Raw genomic sequence first — 18298 nt, 5'->3', positions numbered from 1 at the left:
AAATTCCTGGTACACTGTAGTACTATCAACAGCCAGAAGGATTACAAACGACAGCTGCTATGTCTGCACACAACTTCCTCACGGAGTGGGGGGACGCAATACCTGTGACGCCACGACCACTGAACATTTCTGAGACCTTAGGCGTCATGCTAGCCTTCACCCTGGGAGTTTCCCTGCAAAACAGAACTGTGACAGACATGACTAAGAGCATTAACATGTGTAACATCAGCATCACCAATTATGGAGGTTCAACGGCTAGATTCTGAGACCAAAGACTAAAGACTCTGAGAAATGGAGTCTGTGGTCTTGGCTGACTGACGGAGGATGGAAAGTGACATTGCTGAAAATACTGACACCCTTTCTCCTTTTCCTGACAGTATTTATGATTGTAATCTGTTGTGGTATACCTTGCATCAAAGCTTTGATCACTTCACTGGTCAAATCCTCTGTAGGACAGTTCATGATTCAGTCTGAAGATGATCCCTCTCTGGACTGGGTTCCACCCTATGCTAATCTTGATGATTTTTAACACTGTTATTTAATCTAGCAATATTGCTTATGTTGATTACTCTCTTAATAGTTAATCTAGCAATATTGCTTGCTTTCATTGAGTTGAGTTTTCATAAATCGTCGTAATTTCTAACTGTTAATCTAGACTTTATTTACTTTATTTCCTTTCAATTTTCAAAAATGTGAGTTTCAATGATTAACTCTAGTTTGTTGTGTTAATTTGTAATGTTCATTTGTGAGCGTAATACGCTCAAATGGGGGAATGTAATGGGAATTCTTGTTATTCATCTTCTCTGTACTTAATCATAAGTATTCACTGTCTTAAAGCCAAATGAACAACCATATCATATGATTAGGTGCGTGCGTATGTCATAATCTGCTGACCATGTAACCACGTACAGTATGTTATTATGCACTGATTAAGTGAACCTTGTGTCCTGATTGTACAACACATTATGACGTGCCTATTGTGCTGACATTGTTCTGATGAGAACAAAGTCATCCTGTCTACAAAGATAATATATTGTATATAATCTATCAACTTCTCCTGCTCTGGGCTCTTTCTTGTCGTCTCACACTCGAGACAACAAGAAGGGAGTCCGTCTGCAGGCGTCAGAATAAACTCACAGAAAGACAACGAACGACTCTGTGCTTTTTAGTACAAAATTGCCAATCAGTAAGGAAGACATAAAGGCCGTCCCTGATCCCAGTTCTCAATGCTGTCCCACGAACCGCATGGCTGGAGCCAGCTCACTTATCCCTCCTTGTGTGCTGTCAATGTTGCATGAGCTTGCAGGTTGTTTCAGTTCATTCAGGTTAATGTGAATACAGAAACTAATCCAAAATACTTAACATAAGAAAACAGACCACCAACCTGAATAACAGCAGAACAGCTTGTGGGAATGTCTGGAAATTGTTGTTCCTGTTGATGTATGTGCCGTCAACCAGTGCAATTTTACCAAATATCTGCAGAAAAAGAAGGTTGTGTTAGGGATAATACTCACACTTCACGCCAGGTGGTTCTTAGCCCCTGTGTCATCCACTACAATCAAAAAACTTATATTTACTACATTACTGCACAACCTGTTTACAATTTACTCTGACTGTACAGCTGTCTACCACATAATTTTATTTATTTAGAGTTACTTATCATTTAAACTGTTGCCATGAAGATGCGAATGTTTTCTTTATAGCTCCACACCAGACGAAGGCGTCAAAACCATCTGAATGGACAATCAACAGGTCTCAAGAGGCCTCAGACCCAGATAACACTGACAAGTTGTAAATCAGACAAATTATTTTGTGTGTCTGTGTGCTTTCTTTTCTACCACATCAGGATAATGCAAATGATATGTTTGATTCAACTTTGGATGTTCCCACAGCACTAAACTCACAATTTGTATGGTATCAATGCTTTTTCTGTGTTTCTAGCTTGTAAAATGACAAAACTATGATCTTAAATCTCACAAGTATGTTTGTCCCAGTTTCTCCCATGGAACCATACTGCCATCTAGGGACTAGTAGCGGTTGGGTTTTACATACTTGACATGAGACAATTATAATTAGCAGTGCTTAATTTGATCAATATAATCTGCCTTTCCTTGTTTCTTTGTTCTATTAGTTGGCTATACTATTAGTTATCATATAAGCTAGTATTAGTATTGAAGAATGTCGTCATTAATCAACGAAATGTGTCTGATACAAGAATATCAATGTTAAGAAACATGTTGTGAACAATGTTGAAATGTGATTGAAAAATTGATCATTTAGACAATGTGACTTACCATAGTAAGCAGCAACAAACAAACAGTAAAAGCTGTTGCAATCACTATCATCACTGTGATATGAAGTCTGTGCAAGTCTGTGTTAGATTCAACAGCAATATGGCATCATTATATAATAATAAATGGCTAAAAATGCTTGTGAAACTGTCAAGAGAGGCAAAGGTTTTGGGCACCAGAATTACTCACAAGCCAAGAGAAAGCTCTCCCAAGCAAAAAGTCCTTTACTTTTAGGTAAAAATATTAAAATCTAGTTTTAACTGACAGCTAAATGAGTGAAAAACGTGGCCATCTGAGGCCTGTGTATTATTGTTTTGTTCTTTAAATGATTATCCCATTTCCATGTAGTACCAGTGTATCCTGCATAATCCAACCATCCTACAGTATATTTTATGTTCTATATGCGATAAAAATGTTGAGACTAGAAGTACGACCACATTTACGCCCTTACCAAACACAAATCATTAGTACACTACAGGGTAAGGATCTTATACACTTCATACTGACCTAAACTTTTGATATGGGCAAAATACTATGACTATGACTACTATTACCAATAACGGAAACCTGGTTGCTTCCCTGCAAAAATTGTCGACCAAATGCCTATTCTACCAGTTCCAAATTGAGCACAACATTGCTGGATTCATAAATAAGTATATAAATCTGAAATTTAACATATTCCCTCCACTGGGGTGAGTATCTTTGCAGGGAAGCAACAAGGTTAAGGAGGAAAAACTCATCCTCTGGGGGAGAAGGTGCAGCACATAGAGCAGACCTCGTAAGAGTTTCAAGAAGAATCTTCTCTAACTCAGTCTCTCTCTCATTCCCCCTGGACTATCTTGTCACTGTATGAGATAGAAATATCATATTTTGTAAGTTTTATTACGTCACGACATAGGACGACATAGTTTCTAAATGTAACTGGCCTCCCCCTCTCCTGAGCACACCTGACACTAATCATTCCAGACTCACCTGTTGTCACATTATATAAGCACCGGCCTTCCAGCCAGCATTCATCAATTGTCTGTTCACCCTAGAGGTAACAACCAAGACTCAAGGGATCTTCTAAGTGCTTTTTGCTATTTTTGACTTGTCTGCCTACCTGCTCTCCTGACTCCTGTTTTTGTGCTCAGCTGCCTACCTTGTGCTCCTTTATGCACCCTGTCAGTCTGTGTTGTGAGTAATCTGGAACCGGACTCTCATTCTGCCTGTTCACTCTCTGTCGACTAGACAGCTTCAGTGTGTGGATCTCCTAGACTTATCTGTTCCACATTTTTAACAGTCAGTAAAGCATTGCCTTTTTCTTACACTACTCCTGTCTCCAAGTCTGACTTCAGCATTTGGGTCCGTTTACTCCTGTACAAAATGTAACAAGACGTTAATCAAAAATGAAACGCACTATTCCTCGTCATGATAAACAGATCATTCATGCAGCAATTATACTCATGCCAAAAAAAATAAAAATAAAAAAAAAAGCAATCGAATATGTGGGTAGTTTGTTAGTTTTAGCACTTTGAGACTCTGCTTCATTGCCCTCCGACAGGCATGGACAGGCCATTGGGTGCACCGGCAATACTCGGTGGGCCAACGCACATTTTTGGGCCGGGGTTGACATTATTTAATTTAAAAAGAGTTATAATTTTTTTTTTATCTGCAGCAACAGTATTTGAGACACAAAATACGGCCCATTGGTTGATTTTCTTGAAGGACAATGGGTTAGTCCAATGAAATCTCTCAGTCCTCCCCTCCCTCCTCAGCCTGCCCCTCCTCTCCAGGCAAGGTTATCAAATTTTGCCATTGGAGTTTGACCGAGTGAGAGAGAAGTGAGTGTCCGTCTGTGGAAATAGATAGGTCTAAACCATAAAAGTGCAAGGGAGGCGCAGAGAAGCTGCGAGAAAAGAGGCTCAAAAGCCTACAAGTGGACGCAGCAAAATGTGCCAAAATCACAAACATGTTTGCGGCCACAAGTTCGACTGCAGCAGTGGGGGAGTCGACATCAAGTGCAGAAGCAGTCCCTGGTGAAAAGGCTGTTGGACAGAGTCGTAAAACAGAGGATGGAGAAGTAGCTATTCAGGTTGATTCAGGGGAGGAGGAGGAGAGAGACATGACCCAGCAGAGACAGAAGGCTGTTTGTGTGTGTGTGTGTGTGTGTGTGTGTGTGTGTGTGTGTGTGTGTGTGTGTGTGTGTGCGTGCATGTCACTCTCGATTGGCATGCATTTAATTTGCATTTGTCTGCAACCTGCACCAGTATCAAAAATAAGCCACTTGCATTTTATATTGTGCGTTTTGATTGTTGTTGATGCGGAGAGGAGACAACTTTAAATAAGTTATCCACAACAAATTAACGACTGGTCGGCATCAGAATACCCTCAACTTTCTGAGATCTGAAGCCAGTCACGACTGGTCCAAATTGTTGTCAATCTTGATGCAGTACAACAAACAAACCCATCAAATTTCTTTGCACGGACAGGCAGGTACACACATGTAGGCGCACAAAGGCGCACAAATTGTGAACAATATTTGAGAGAAATGGTCTTTTGTGTATATAGGAAATGTTTTTTAGATCTTTGAGATCTTGAGCAAAAACAAAAGTGTTGTGTTTATGTTTTTGTTCAGTGTAATATTTAAACTATACCTTAACTGATCCCTGCTCTCTGTCTTTCCTTTGGCTGCCTGTCTCTGCACTTCTCTCTCTCTCTCTCTCTCCATCTCTTTCTCTCTCTCTCTTTCTCTCTCTCTCTGTCTCTCTCTCTCATTCTCTCTGTTTTTTATACTTAAAGGTGTCACTTTGAGGAGGTCCTTATTTTACATGGATGTATGGTCTTTCTGTAGACGTAATTGTCTTATTTGTACAGTGGGGAAAATAAGTATTTGATACACCAACAAGTTTTCCCACTTACAAAGAATGGAGAGGTCTGTAATTTTCATCGTAGGTATATTTCATCTGTGAGAGACAGAATCTAAAAAAAAAAAAAAAAAAAATCACCTCGTGGAGTATCAATGATGATGAAAAAGGTGAGGGATCAGCACAGAACTACACAGGAGGACCTGGTCAATGACAAGAGAAGAGAGCTGGGACCACAGCCTCAAAGGTTACCATTAGTAACACACTACGCCGTCATGGATTAAAATCCTGCAGCGCATGCAAGGTCCCCCTGCTCAAGTCAGCACACGTCCAGGCCCATCTGAAGTTTGCCAATAACCATCTGGACGATCCAGAGGAGGCATGGAGAAGGTCATGTGGTCAGATGAGACCAAAATAGAACTTTTTGGTATAAACTCCACTTGCCGTGAAGAAGGAGGATGAGTACAATCCCAAGAACAGCATCCCAACTGTGAAGCATGGTGGTGGAAACATCATTCTTTGGGGGTGCTTTTCTGCAAAAGGGACAGGACGACTGAACCGTATTAAGGAGAGGATGGATGCGGCCATGTATCGCAAGATTTTGGCCAACAACCTCCTTCTCTCAGTAAGAGCATTGAAGATGGGTCGTGGCTGGGTCTTCCAGCATGATAAGGACCCAAAACACACAGCCAGGGCAACTAAGGAGTGCCTCCATAAGAAGCATTTCAGCGTCCTGGAGTGGCCTAGCCAGTCTCCAGACCTGAACCCAATAGAAAATCTTTGGAGGGAGTTAAAACTCTGTGTTGCCCAGCGAAAGCCCCAAAACCTGAAAGATCTAAAGAAGATCTGTATGGAGGAGTGGGCCAAAATCCCTGCTGCAGTGTGTGCAAACCTGGTCAAGAACTACAGGAAACGTTTAACCTCTGTAATTGTAAACAAAGATTTCTGTACCAAATATTAAGTTCTATTTTTCTATTGTGTCAAATACTTATGTCATGCAGTAAAATGCAAATTAATTATTTAAAATTCACACAATGTGATTCTCTGGATTTTTTTTATGGATTCCGTCTCTTACAGTTGAAGTGTACCTATGATGAAAATTACAGACCTCTCCATTCAGTAAGTGGGAAAACTTGCAAAACCGGCAGTGTATCAAATACTTATTTTCTTCACTGTATTTGTATCTGTATTTGTCTCTAGCAGTGTTTCTTTGACAACCACTTTCACTTCAAGATGGGAATTGCGGCATCTCTCCCAAGATGAAAGTCTCTGTGAGTAGTGAAAGAACATATACATTTTTTAGCACGGTTAGTCTCTGCCATGTAGGCTACTGTGCTTTATTTTAACTTTTGAAACAACACATTGTGCGCATATTTCCTCTGGTATGTCGTGTGCCTCCGCATATCGTATAAATAATCATGGTGGGCTGCCAGGGCCATTTTTTGGTCCCAGTCCAGCCCTGCCCTCCGATGACTGGTCCAGTATGTCTATAAGCAGTGACAACATAACAAAATGTCTGTGTTTTTGGGGACAGACATATGACTTGTCTAATAAAACTGATCATTGTAGCCTTCACTGTCAATGACAGCATACTGTTCCAGCCATGATACTATATAGCCTTCGATACAGTTTGCAGGATATTGAATATTCAAAGGACGCAGTTTCAGTCATATATTTAACCCATTCACTGACTTCCAGTGGGTTTTTGTTTTTCCAGCTTTACTAAACAAGAACTGCTGGAATAATGAATCCTGGTAGTATTAAACTGCTTTCCTAGAGCCTTTAATAACCAAGAAAGAAACTGAAGGGAGTCTGGTAAGGTGTGATTTATCCATTTTCTTTCATTTATGTCTTCATTTATGTATTGTAATTGCAAGTTTTAAACAGTTGACAATCCAGATTTCTTTCAGGTATTTTCACATTTTCTTTGTCATTGTTTTTTTATTGTCTAGCCTGTGAGAAGAAATGTCTCTACTAAGAAAAAAGGAACAACTACTTATCAGTGCATTCTTATGAATGCTGTATATATCTTCTCTTGTTCACCCACCTCCCATGTCAATCTCTGACAGCCCTGCTGCTAACTCTAAACCTTGGTCCATGACTGGTCCTGCCTTGGCATCATCCTTGGTCTTGTCTTCCTCGAACCTCTGCCCCATGTTACTGCTTGTGTCTCTCAGTGTAATAAAGGGATCATGAAAGGACAGGAATGCAGAGTACTTCAACCATCTAACTGGCCCTGCTGTTCACCAACTGTTTATTTTGTCTCCTTCCTTCCTTCCTCCTCTCCTCCCTTTCTTTAGAAGCTGTTCCATTTCCTGCCACATTATCACACAAACTGCTGAATCTATATTATGAATATTGTTGTGAAAGACAAGCCGGGAAAGCAAGAAGTTGTGCTGACTAGGGCTAATGCTTCGCTAACTAAGTTCATAGTAGAGTGCTACCAATAGCTGGAATCAAACAACACGTATTTTCATAACTTACCAGGTAGTCCAACTTCTTCGCTTACCTTCCTCCAAGCTCACCCCTTTCTTGTGCAGTCTCGGTATAAATAATGTGTTGAGTCATATAGATCCTACAATCAGTTTTTCCTCCATGTCTGATTCAATGCCAAAACTTCAGTGGCATCTGGAGAATGTCAATGCAGAAAGGGTTTTGTGACCCAGCATCACGCAATTTTGATGCTCAAGTTGAAAAATTTAGTCACACGAATGCAGTGAATGACGCAAATTTTGTGTATTTGTGCCACTCACATAGTGTCTATTATTTCTATTGTTGTTGCGCAAAAAAATCTGCTTCGCATACCATTAGAGCAGAGTGGCTAGGTTTTGTCTTGTAAACAGACCTTATAAACTCAGTTGTCCCAAAATCCCAACCCTGTGAATTTAAGAAATGTCACATATGTATTATATGTATGTTCTGAAAGTGAAATTATGTTTTTTGTTCAATTGAGTGAGATTTGTCTTGTGCAGATCAAATAAAAAAAAATTGACATGACTTCTTAGTTGTCTGGATGCTGGAAAAGGTGGGTCCCTGTAAACCACTGAAAAACCACACTGACCTCATAAACCACATAAACCTCTGTGTGTATTTGTGTGTGGGTGTGTGCATGTGTGTATACCTGCATTCCAACCACCGCGTATATAAAGAACAGCATGAGAATGAGCAGGGCCACATAAGGAAGAGCCTGCAAAAGAACAACCAATGACACTGCCAGACATAACAATAATTCTGACCTACAGGTGAAATTATGCTGAGTGATGATACTGACCTGAAGGGATTTGATGAAGGTCCACAGAAGATTCCGTATCCCCTCAGAGCGATTCAAAAGTTTCACCAGACGCATGACACGAAAGAGTCTGAAGAATGTGACTGATACACTCATGTTCTCAGAAGACTTCTCAGACAGAGAGGGGACAAATTGGACATTATGTAGCCAACTGCTTAATTCAACAAATCTTGAATTTAAGAAAAGTTAACGCAACTCACCGCAATTGCTTGCATAGGATCCACTGCCTGCAGAAACAAATGGCTTTAACAATCATTTTCATTTGGTATGAGTGTATCCGTGTTCTAAAACTTTTGAATTATTATAACACTCATTACAAAAAAAAAAAAAAAAAAAAAAAAAAAAAATCATGAAGGAGACTCAGAACAGAAGCAGATCAATACCGTCATGCAAGCTTGTTCAAACAAAGCATATTCAACATGCAGGCAAATATTAATTAGTGCTGAACAAAAGCTGGAAAAAATGAGGTATAATTGTAATTGTAATCTACTGTTGTATTTTGCAAATATATGGGCCTATCATTACCATCACATATCAGCTGCTCAGCATCACTCACAGTTGATATGAAAGGTGTTTCCAAAGGAAGACGATTAGTGCCTCATTCCAGTCAAGCAGGTAGATTTCTGATATTGTCTCATAGTAATCAAAAAAGTCAAAATTTGAGGTGAAAACAATTTTTCCATCCCTCAGAATATTTCTCAGAATCCTGGGAATCAAAACAGTCAAGGATCCCAATTCAGATTAACCTTTATTTATTTGGCTTTTTCAACTGTAATTATAATAATATAGTTGAAAAGACTATAAAGGTTATTAAGTTAAAACATAATAATCTCTTCTCTGCCTTACTGACCACAATCAGTGAATATGACAGTGAAGGTTATTTATTAGTATTAGTTTTACTCAACACTCTTTTAAAGCAACCAGATTAGAGACTTTTGATGCTGTTATCAACTTGAACAATTTTTGTCAGTTGTATAGATATACATGTTGCCATTCCAAGAAGATTAAGAATCACAAAGCACTCTAAATCTGTTTAGATAGATAACAGTGTTGGGCCACTTTTCCTGAAAATTATTCATCTTCAGAGTTACAAGTGTTTTCTAAGAGCATTTCTATTAATACTTTCACATTTTTACCTTAGTTTCCCAAAGCGGTATTTAACTTAATGTCTGCTGTCTGAGGTGGTGAAGATGATCCTGCTTGAAAGTAACTTTGCATATTTAAGTAAGTAAGTCATCCTACTGTATTAAAAACACATCAATAACAAAGTATAAGTTTTTTTAAAGAGCACAAAAAATGTGTTATACTTGGAATCACTGAGTATGAAATTGCACCTTAATAGTAAACAATGTAGAGCTTTCAACTTTCAAACTTTAATATACTTAGCAGCTGCTCAGGGTAGATGTTATCCTTTAGCAAAAATTTTACCTAAAATGAAGCAGTGGTGGCTCTTTTAAGTTTCATGAATATGCAGCATATCTATTGTGAATGTCATTAGGATTAAAGCAAAAAAGGGGAAAGAAACCTATTGTGTTTGTGCCACTATTAATGTGTTACTATTATTATCTTGTTATTTTCTGCAGGTTCAGCTCAAATTGCTGTGAACTGGAATGCCTACAAATGTGAACCTCATGAGCACTAACATGCAGTAATTTGAAATTTGTGCAAGTGCTTCCAAGAAATATGTGGCCAATCAGACATGTTAGTAATGTAGTTAAAGACAAAAAAAAAAAAAAAAAAAGCAATTTTTAAAAGGCCACACTGTGAGTCCCACTGACATAAAACTGGACACACCAGCTCAGTGTGCTCAATGAAAAAGCCTTTTGGACCATAAAATTCCACCAGAAAGGATTTTGAATTTTTTGAAAAACAATTTTTTGACATCTCCTCCTAAGCGTAGGTCTGATTGCTACCAAATTGTCTGTTGATCATTACTGCACTAAGTTTAAGTCATTGATGCGTTGTCCAATTATCATAAATCTGGGTACATATCTTGAGGCTGTGTTTGGGAATATGCCTACCAAAGTATTTTGAGCCAACCCATAGGGGCCACCATAGATAATGTGTACCTCAAAACTATGTAGACATAATTTTACCAATTTAGGTGTACATGCTCTGGAGACAAGTATTGAATAAAATTTGAAGTACCATATCAATTGGTTGAAGTGGACATGGCATATGACTTTGCTTGAACTCAAGATGCCTTTGAGCAACTTACTAGAGATATACACAATCTCCTAAATATACATGCTGATTTTCACTCAAATCTGATGAAGGCTGGACAATTGATGGAACTTTGAGTGTCCAATTATTGAAAAGCTGTAGGCTGAGTGTGATTAATCTCACTCACTGAACCCCACAACCTGCCAGTGACATGTTTTGATTTAGAAATCACCCAACTAACACCATTTAGCACAGCCTGAAACTGTAAAGATGGACATTGTTGACAAATTTTTGGCAGTCCTTGAATGAATCGTGCAACTAACACTTCCATCTGGAAAAATAATCAAATTGGACCATATAGTAGAGATATTTCATCATCAAGATTATTTATTCTACATATCTCACTTAAAATTTTGACCAAAATGAGCCATTTGCCGAATCATGTAAAAATAAATAAATAAATAAATAAATAAAAAATAATAATAATAATTCTGTGGTCCTCAATGCAACTGGGAAGCCTTGAGTGACGACGCTGAGACCTACAGTCACGTGACAACAATTCAGCGAAAAGGCAACTGAACTAAAGGAGGATGAGCAGCAGCCACTAGGAGCTTGCTTGGTGAATATGTATAGCTTTTGGAGGCCCCAGTTTTCTTGAACAATGTTAGTAATAATTGTGGGCACTTGGAAAAATGTTGTTTGTATACAGTCCACTTTTTTAATTTAATTTTTGTAAGATATTCAAAGAAATACAATTTTTATTTTTATTGTTCAGTTTTTGTAAGCCCCATAACTTTAACATATATTTAATTCATTCATTCATTCATTCATACCGCGTATCCCTTTCGGGGTTGCAGGAGGCTGGAGCCTATCCCAGCTAGAAATGGGCGAGAGGCGGGGTACACCCTGAACCGTCGCCAGCCGATCACAGGGCAACATAGACAGACACCCATTCACATTCACACCTACGGACAATTTAGAGTCACCAATTAACCTAATGAGCATGTTTTTGGTCTGTGGGAGGAAGCCGGAGTGCCCGGAGAGAACCAATGCATACACGGGAAGAACATGCAAACTTCACACAGAAAGGCCCTGCCCGACCCAGGGATCGAACCAGCGACCTCCTTGCTGTGTGGCACGCGCACTACCTGCTGCGCCACCGTGCCGCCACTATATTTAATTCTATTCTATCATAAGAAAATTACAGTTATAGTAGCATTTTTTTTTTTATACATTCATCAATACAGTCATACATCAATTCATAGTTAACCTACATTTGGTTATATTTCACAGATATTCACAGAATTTCAATTATACTATTAAGGTCATTGTTGTTGCATTCAAAGTCCAAAGGGTGGCAGTAAATGCTGTGTTGATATTGTTCACAAGATACTCCTTTTCCGGGATGTTTTGATATGTGAACATGTAAGTATGAAAAAAAAATAGTAGAAATAAGATAAGATCTCCCAATTAATACTATAAGAAATAATTTGGTATTAACTTGGTATTAACTCAGGTTACTTTAGAAGGTACGCAGGTTTTTTTTTTGTTTTTTTTTTTCTTTTTATGGTTGTCGCTTTCTGAAGAAGAGGACGACTACAAAGATTTCCAGTGAGTGGAAGGTTCCTCTAGGATTCCTGCCATTGCATGTAGAGAGAGAGAGAGTCCAATGGTATCCTGGGATGTGCTGGATTTTCACTTAAAGAATCAGATAAGCTCAAAAAAAAGAGAGAATACAAGACTAAAAAGGGGGCCCCTAACTGAACTGAATCTGACAAGGTGACTATAACAAAACGACATACTGACCTGACATAACGGAACTGAATTTGCAAAGAAAAGAAAGACAATTATCTTGGAGAGTAAATACAGAAGAATTACAAAGGAAATTGATTGTGACCCTACCTAAAGAAGGAAATGTAAAGGTGGATACTTTTATTAATATTGAATTGGAACTTTACTATTGAAATCGGGAAAGAAACTGCAAACAAAGTGACATATTTCAGCTGGTCCATTTTATTATTTTTCTTAAAGTGAATTCAGGTTAATATCTGAAAATAAAAAATGAAAAATCTTGGTTTATTTAATTATTTATTTTGTGTCATAAATGTATTTTTTTCTATTGCCATTATATTGCATTTGTGTTTTACTTAACATCTTTCTTATCGGGCCTATGTGTGTGACATATATCTAGCTTTTTACTTAACAATTGGCTAATCTAAATTCAAGTAGTGGTTACATTTTTATCATTTATGACATTCTACATGTGATATAATAACTGTGTGCCGCACAAGTGCCATTTTTGAGTTCTCCCAACTTCTAGCCATGATTGCACTGTTGTTGAAAAGAGGTGCAGGACTAATATATTGCAGTGAAAAATGAGCCCACAGTGAGTGAAAATGTGAGATGAGCGAAAACTGCCCTTGGGATTCAGAGATGTCAATTTGACATTAACCAAGACAACATGACATGTCATAAACATGCAATTGCAGGCCTAATTATTAAGTAAACCGTTTATCTTTATGTGTTATTATTACATATGTGGTTGGTTTTGATGCCTGCCGTCATGAGACCATTTTTGTCATGAATATTTTTTTTGGACAATTAGGACGAGTCATTAAAACATTGAAAGTTTATTTTACTGATAAATGTTTTTATAAGTGTGTCATGAATAATTCCCTTGACACTTGACCTCAACTACAGTGGTACAATTTGGACTTCTCATTAACATGTGATTAAATGTTATAACGCCAGTTTGAAGACAGGGACCACATTAACTTTAACAAAGATGATTTACGGAGTTTCCTGGTGGACAGATAGTAGTGTTAGTTCTTGCTAACTACTGCTAACTGCTCTGGACTCAGCAGCCTCCAAGTGAAAAGGGCTTGACCGGGACCGAATACACCACCCATGACTGACAGAGGCAAGTTTGATGACGGAGAATTGCAATAGAGTGGTGATTTACAAGTTTCCTGATGCAGAAATAGCTATACTTGTTGTTGAAATAAGGTAACCACTAACTGCTGCTAACTGTAGCCACTGTTAGCTAGTAAGCTCAGTTATCCATGCAGATACCATTGCTACTAACATTAGATACCTGAGCTCCGGGGTGCGCAGAGCCAAACCCAGCAAGAAAAATGTCTTGGTACTGTAATATTACCCATTGTCAAATTGATTTCCATCAGTCTTGGAGGCTGTTTGGTCCTAAATTTGTGTCCTGGTGTGGCTGTGTTCACTGGGAGCCAGCACAGTGCTTTTTAATTTGGCATACTGATGTTTCCTGAAATGAGGAATGGATTTGTCAAGGATCTTCATTGGTGTTTAAAGTACCCAGTATCACTGACTGTACCTTATGCACAACACTGTTAACTGCTGGTTTAACAGTCAATGCTTGATTGTGTAATACACAAGTTATTTTGAGTAAACTGCCCCTTATGGTTACAGTATTGATTGAGACAAGTCTATCTCCTTAACACCTCATAAGCTTAATAAGGTTAGTATGATGGATTTTACACACATTTTAGCCTTACAGTGCTTTTTGAAAAGGGGGCCTGGCTTTGAAACTGATTTGTCATTCTAATCCTTGTTCAGACACATTTCATGCAATGTGAATGTCATGCAAAACTGAAGCAACTTAATAATTACAGCACAGCCATGGAGACAGTACAGTCCTCCAGAGGAGGCCAGCGCAGCCTGTGGGAGGGAAACACAAAGAAGTGATATGTTTGTGAAGATTCTCATTCATCCAGGTCATGGTACTTCTAAGTGCTTCCAAAGGAAACTGGACTTGCTTGTGGTTCTAGAAGACGTTTCGCCTTTCATCCAAAAGGCTTCATAGCTCTGCCGAATATCATGTGAATAAATAGGGTCATGTGAGTCCTGGTTTGAATGACTGTTAAGCTTACTGGGGAGAGATCTCAGGACTGCATTGTAAGTGGTCAATAAGTGGTGTCTTAGACCACCTCCTCAATCCAGTTTGACGTGAATTGCTTCTTTCACTCCTCTTAATGGCCAACCCATTCTCACCCTTCAACACCTATTGTGGTATCAACACCATGACTCATGTGACCCTAAAAACTTGATGCTGGGCGGAGTTATGATCCTGCAAGAGACCAATGCCTGGGACTCCCTACCACTTAGAAGTGAAGAAGCCTTTTGGATGAGAGGGGAAATGTCCTCTAGAATCACAAGCAAGTCCAGTTGCCATTGGAAGTGTTTAGAAACAAAAGAAGTGATGTCATAGAGGTAACAAAGAGAGTTTTAGGCTGTAAAAGTGTATATGTGGCGAGAGATGAAGGCACAAACATAGAATGTAGAGAAGAGCATTTAATGTGACATTTCATAAAATGAAAGATGTTCTACATGTATTCCCAAGATTTACTGTATGCATCCCGAAGGCTGTCAAAACAATTTCTTACAACCCCAATTCCAGTAAAGTTCGGGTGCTATATAAAATGTAAATAAAGATAGAATACAATCAATTGCAAATGAACTGTGTTTACCAACAGTCGTTTTACATGTTCCCCAGCTCATACAGTAATATCCTTTATAGAATCATGTTTCACAAAGTAGTAAAACTCACCCCATCCTTGCTTAAGAAAGCCTGAGCCTTTTGAGGATGCCACTGTCATACCCAATCATGAAACCCTGTTCATACCCATGATCACTTGTTGCCAGTTAACCTGTTTACCTGTGAAATGTCCCAAGGACGTGTTTTTTCACCATACCAAACTTTCCCAGCCTTTTGTTGTCTCTGTCCCAACTTGTTTGAAACATGTTGTAACAATTCTAAACCTAAAGGGAAAAGCTACTACACACTAAGCTATAGGTCACGGGCAGACTGGATGTGTGGGAGTTAGTCACGCCCAGAGACTGATCAAAGTTTTGCTCATATATTCAAAGCCCTGATACGAACCAAACAACAACCAAAATTCATTCATTCATCTTCTATACCGCCTATCCCTTTCGGGGTTGCGGGGGGGCTGGAGCCTATCCCAGCTGTCAACGGGCAAGAGGCGGGGTACATCCTGAACTGGTCGGCAGTCGATTGCAGGGCAACATATAGAGACAGACAACCATTCACGCTCACACTCACACCTAAGGACAATTTTAGAGTCAACAATTAACCTAATGAGCATGTTTTTGGTCTGTGGGAGGAAGCCGGAGTGCCCGGAGAGAACCCACGCATGCACGGGAAGACCATGCAAACTTCATACAGAAAGGCCCTGCCAGACCTTCTTGCTGTGAGGCACGCACACTACCTGCTGCGCCACCGTGCCGCCCACAACCAAAATTAATATTGAAATTATTAATAAACGAAAGTGCTTCAGAAACAACTGAGTACGAGAATTTATTAATGAACACAAACTTAAATCGCATCCGCTGCAGGACGGCTTAGACAAAGACCACCGTGGAATGGCCACCTATATAACAATTCAAGAAATGCTTAACACATACACTCAGAGTTCAGTGTTCTTTAATGATTCTTCAGTTCAGTAATGCAAATAAATCAGTCCCATGAAAGATGATCCCCCCAGAAGTCCAAGTCAAACAAAAGAGCAAAAAAAACAGCTCTGATCAGTACAAAAAAAAAAAAATACCCTATCTCACCAGATATGTCCCATTTGGAATCCAGGTCATGCTTGCAATGATCCAGAGGTACAATTTACACCACACAAAAAAAGCAATTCCTTAAAACAAGAAAAGTTAGGTCGATTGTCCTCCCACGCTGACCTCTAAATGCTGACGTAGCCTTGTCTCTCTCTCCTCTCTCTTTCTCTCTCTCTCTTTCTCTCTCTCTCTCTCTCTCTCTCTCTCTTTCTCTCTCTCTCTCTCACTAGGTCCACCTTGTGTAACAGTATTTTGAGTTTGGGGAGAATGTAAATTATTATTATTATTTTTTCTGATTGTCATCTCCCATTGGCTTTTTTATGTGAAATTGATGAATATTATCGGTGGCCATATTGCTGCAGCACAGATACAATGGACTATAGAATGGACCTTTTGGTGTTATTTGTTTATTTTATTTTATGAGTGCTTCAGAGGTATTAAAAACAGGAAGTGACATTGGACTACAGAGAGAGAAGAAAGAGATGGGGATATGTTGGCATTTGTAGGTCAGCGGCGTGGAAGAGCAATCTGCCTTAATTTTGCTTGTTTTAAGGAATCTAATCGAGGTATGGATTGCTTTTTTTGTTTTTTTTGTTTTTGGTGTGAATTGTACTTCTGGATCATCACAAGTGTGACCTGGATTCCAAACGGGACATATCTGGTGAGACAGGGTAGTTTTTGTACTGATCAGAGCTATGGCACTCATCACTCACCTACCTCTCTAAGCGGAAATTTTTTTTTTTGTTCTTCTGAATTTGACTTCTGGGGGCATTATCTTTCATTGGACTGATTTATTTGCATTAACAAACTGAAGAATCTTTGAAGAACACTGAACTCTGGATGTATGTGTTGATCATGTTGTGAATTGTTTATAGATGGCTGTGCCACACTGCGCTGGGTCTTTGTCTAAGCTGTCCCGCAGCAGACACGATTTAAGTTTGTTTTCATTAATACATTCTCGTAGTCAGAAGTTTCTGAAGCACTTTCGTTAATTAATAATTTCAATATTAATTTTGGTTGTTGTTTGGTGAATATCAGCACTTTGGATATATGAGCAAAACTTGTCTGATCAGTCTCTGAGGGTGGCCTAACTCCCACACATCCAATCCGCCTGTGACCTATAGATTAGCGCGTATTAGCTTTTCCTCTTAGGTTTTTTATGAATAGTGTAATGATGGGGTGCCCCTGTAACTCAGTTGGTAGGGTGTGCGCCCTATGTATTGAGGCCGTTAGTCCTCTGCAGTGGCCGCAGGCCTGACTCCCACCTGCGGCTCATTTGCTGAGTGTTGTCCCCTCTCTCTCTGCCCCTTTCTTGTCATACCTTCAGCTGTCTCTCTATCATAAAGGCTAAAAAAAGCCCCTATGTGTATACATATATATATGTGTGTGTGTATGTATATATGGATGTATATGTATATCAGCCTCATTACATCCATTATATATGTATATAATGGATGTAATGATACCAGAAACTCAAAGTACAAAAATACCTCGATATGAAGGCCATGGATATATGGATATATACAGGCTGATATTGTATCAGCCCTCGCACCACCACAGTATCCATACCTCTTTTATTTGTTTCCTTTGTATATTTTATAACAGGGGTGGGCAATTATTTTTCCCAAGGGGCCAAATGAGAAACAGAAAATATTGTCGAGGGCTGGGCCAAAAGGCTGAACTCAATTCTGCATAATATTAATTTTGTTTCTATATAAAAAGCAGTAAATAGCATTGTTTTGACAAACTGGTAAGAGTATATGTTATGATTAGGCAATGAAAAAGTGAGGTTGCCTTACAAAAATGGAATTTAATCAAATTTTCAAAAACGTCGGAAAACAAAATGTGAAACATTTGTGACTCATTACATTTGTGATCATTTTCAGTCACATTGACCCCAAAACGCATTTTGAGTTTCATACACTGTTAAAACAAGGAGGTTCTTAGCTTTCTAAAGACATCACATCAATTGTCTTTCTACCCCAAATATTAAAGAGATGTCACGTTATGATTGTCACTGAACTGTGCAGAAAAAAAGTGAAAAGTATCCCAGTTCACTAGTTCCTATCATGCCTTTGCATGCCTACATTTGTAGTTTCCAC

The 18298-nt window shown here is 38.9% G+C and overlaps 1 protein-coding gene across 1 annotated transcript in view; it reads right to left on the bottom strand.

Moving 5' to 3' along the window:
• LOC143335425 (dihydropyridine-sensitive L-type skeletal muscle calcium channel subunit alpha-1-like) overlaps window positions 1–18298 on the bottom strand; it is a 236725-nt gene that overhangs the window by 49240 nt on the left and 169187 nt on the right. The window contains exons 29-33 of the mRNA XM_076754846.1: window positions 14232–14279; window positions 8627–8653; window positions 8409–8534; window positions 8259–8324; window positions 1385–1476 (exon numbers count right to left, since the gene is read on the bottom strand). Of these exons, the coding sequence (XP_076610961.1) occupies window positions 1385–1476; window positions 8259–8324; window positions 8409–8534; window positions 8627–8653; window positions 14232–14279 (359 nt within the window). The remainder of the gene's footprint in view (window positions 1–1384; window positions 1477–8258; window positions 8325–8408; window positions 8535–8626; window positions 8654–14231; window positions 14280–18298) is intronic.

The sequence above is a fragment of the Chaetodon auriga genome, chromosome 2 (genome assembly GCF_051107435.1).
Source record: "Chaetodon auriga isolate fChaAug3 chromosome 2, fChaAug3.hap1, whole genome shotgun sequence".
Classification (NCBI taxonomy): domain Eukaryota; kingdom Metazoa; phylum Chordata; class Actinopteri; order Chaetodontiformes; family Chaetodontidae; genus Chaetodon; species Chaetodon auriga.
The sequence above is the reverse complement of the archived record's forward strand: the minus strand, read 5'-3'. Positions and strand labels throughout refer to the sequence as shown.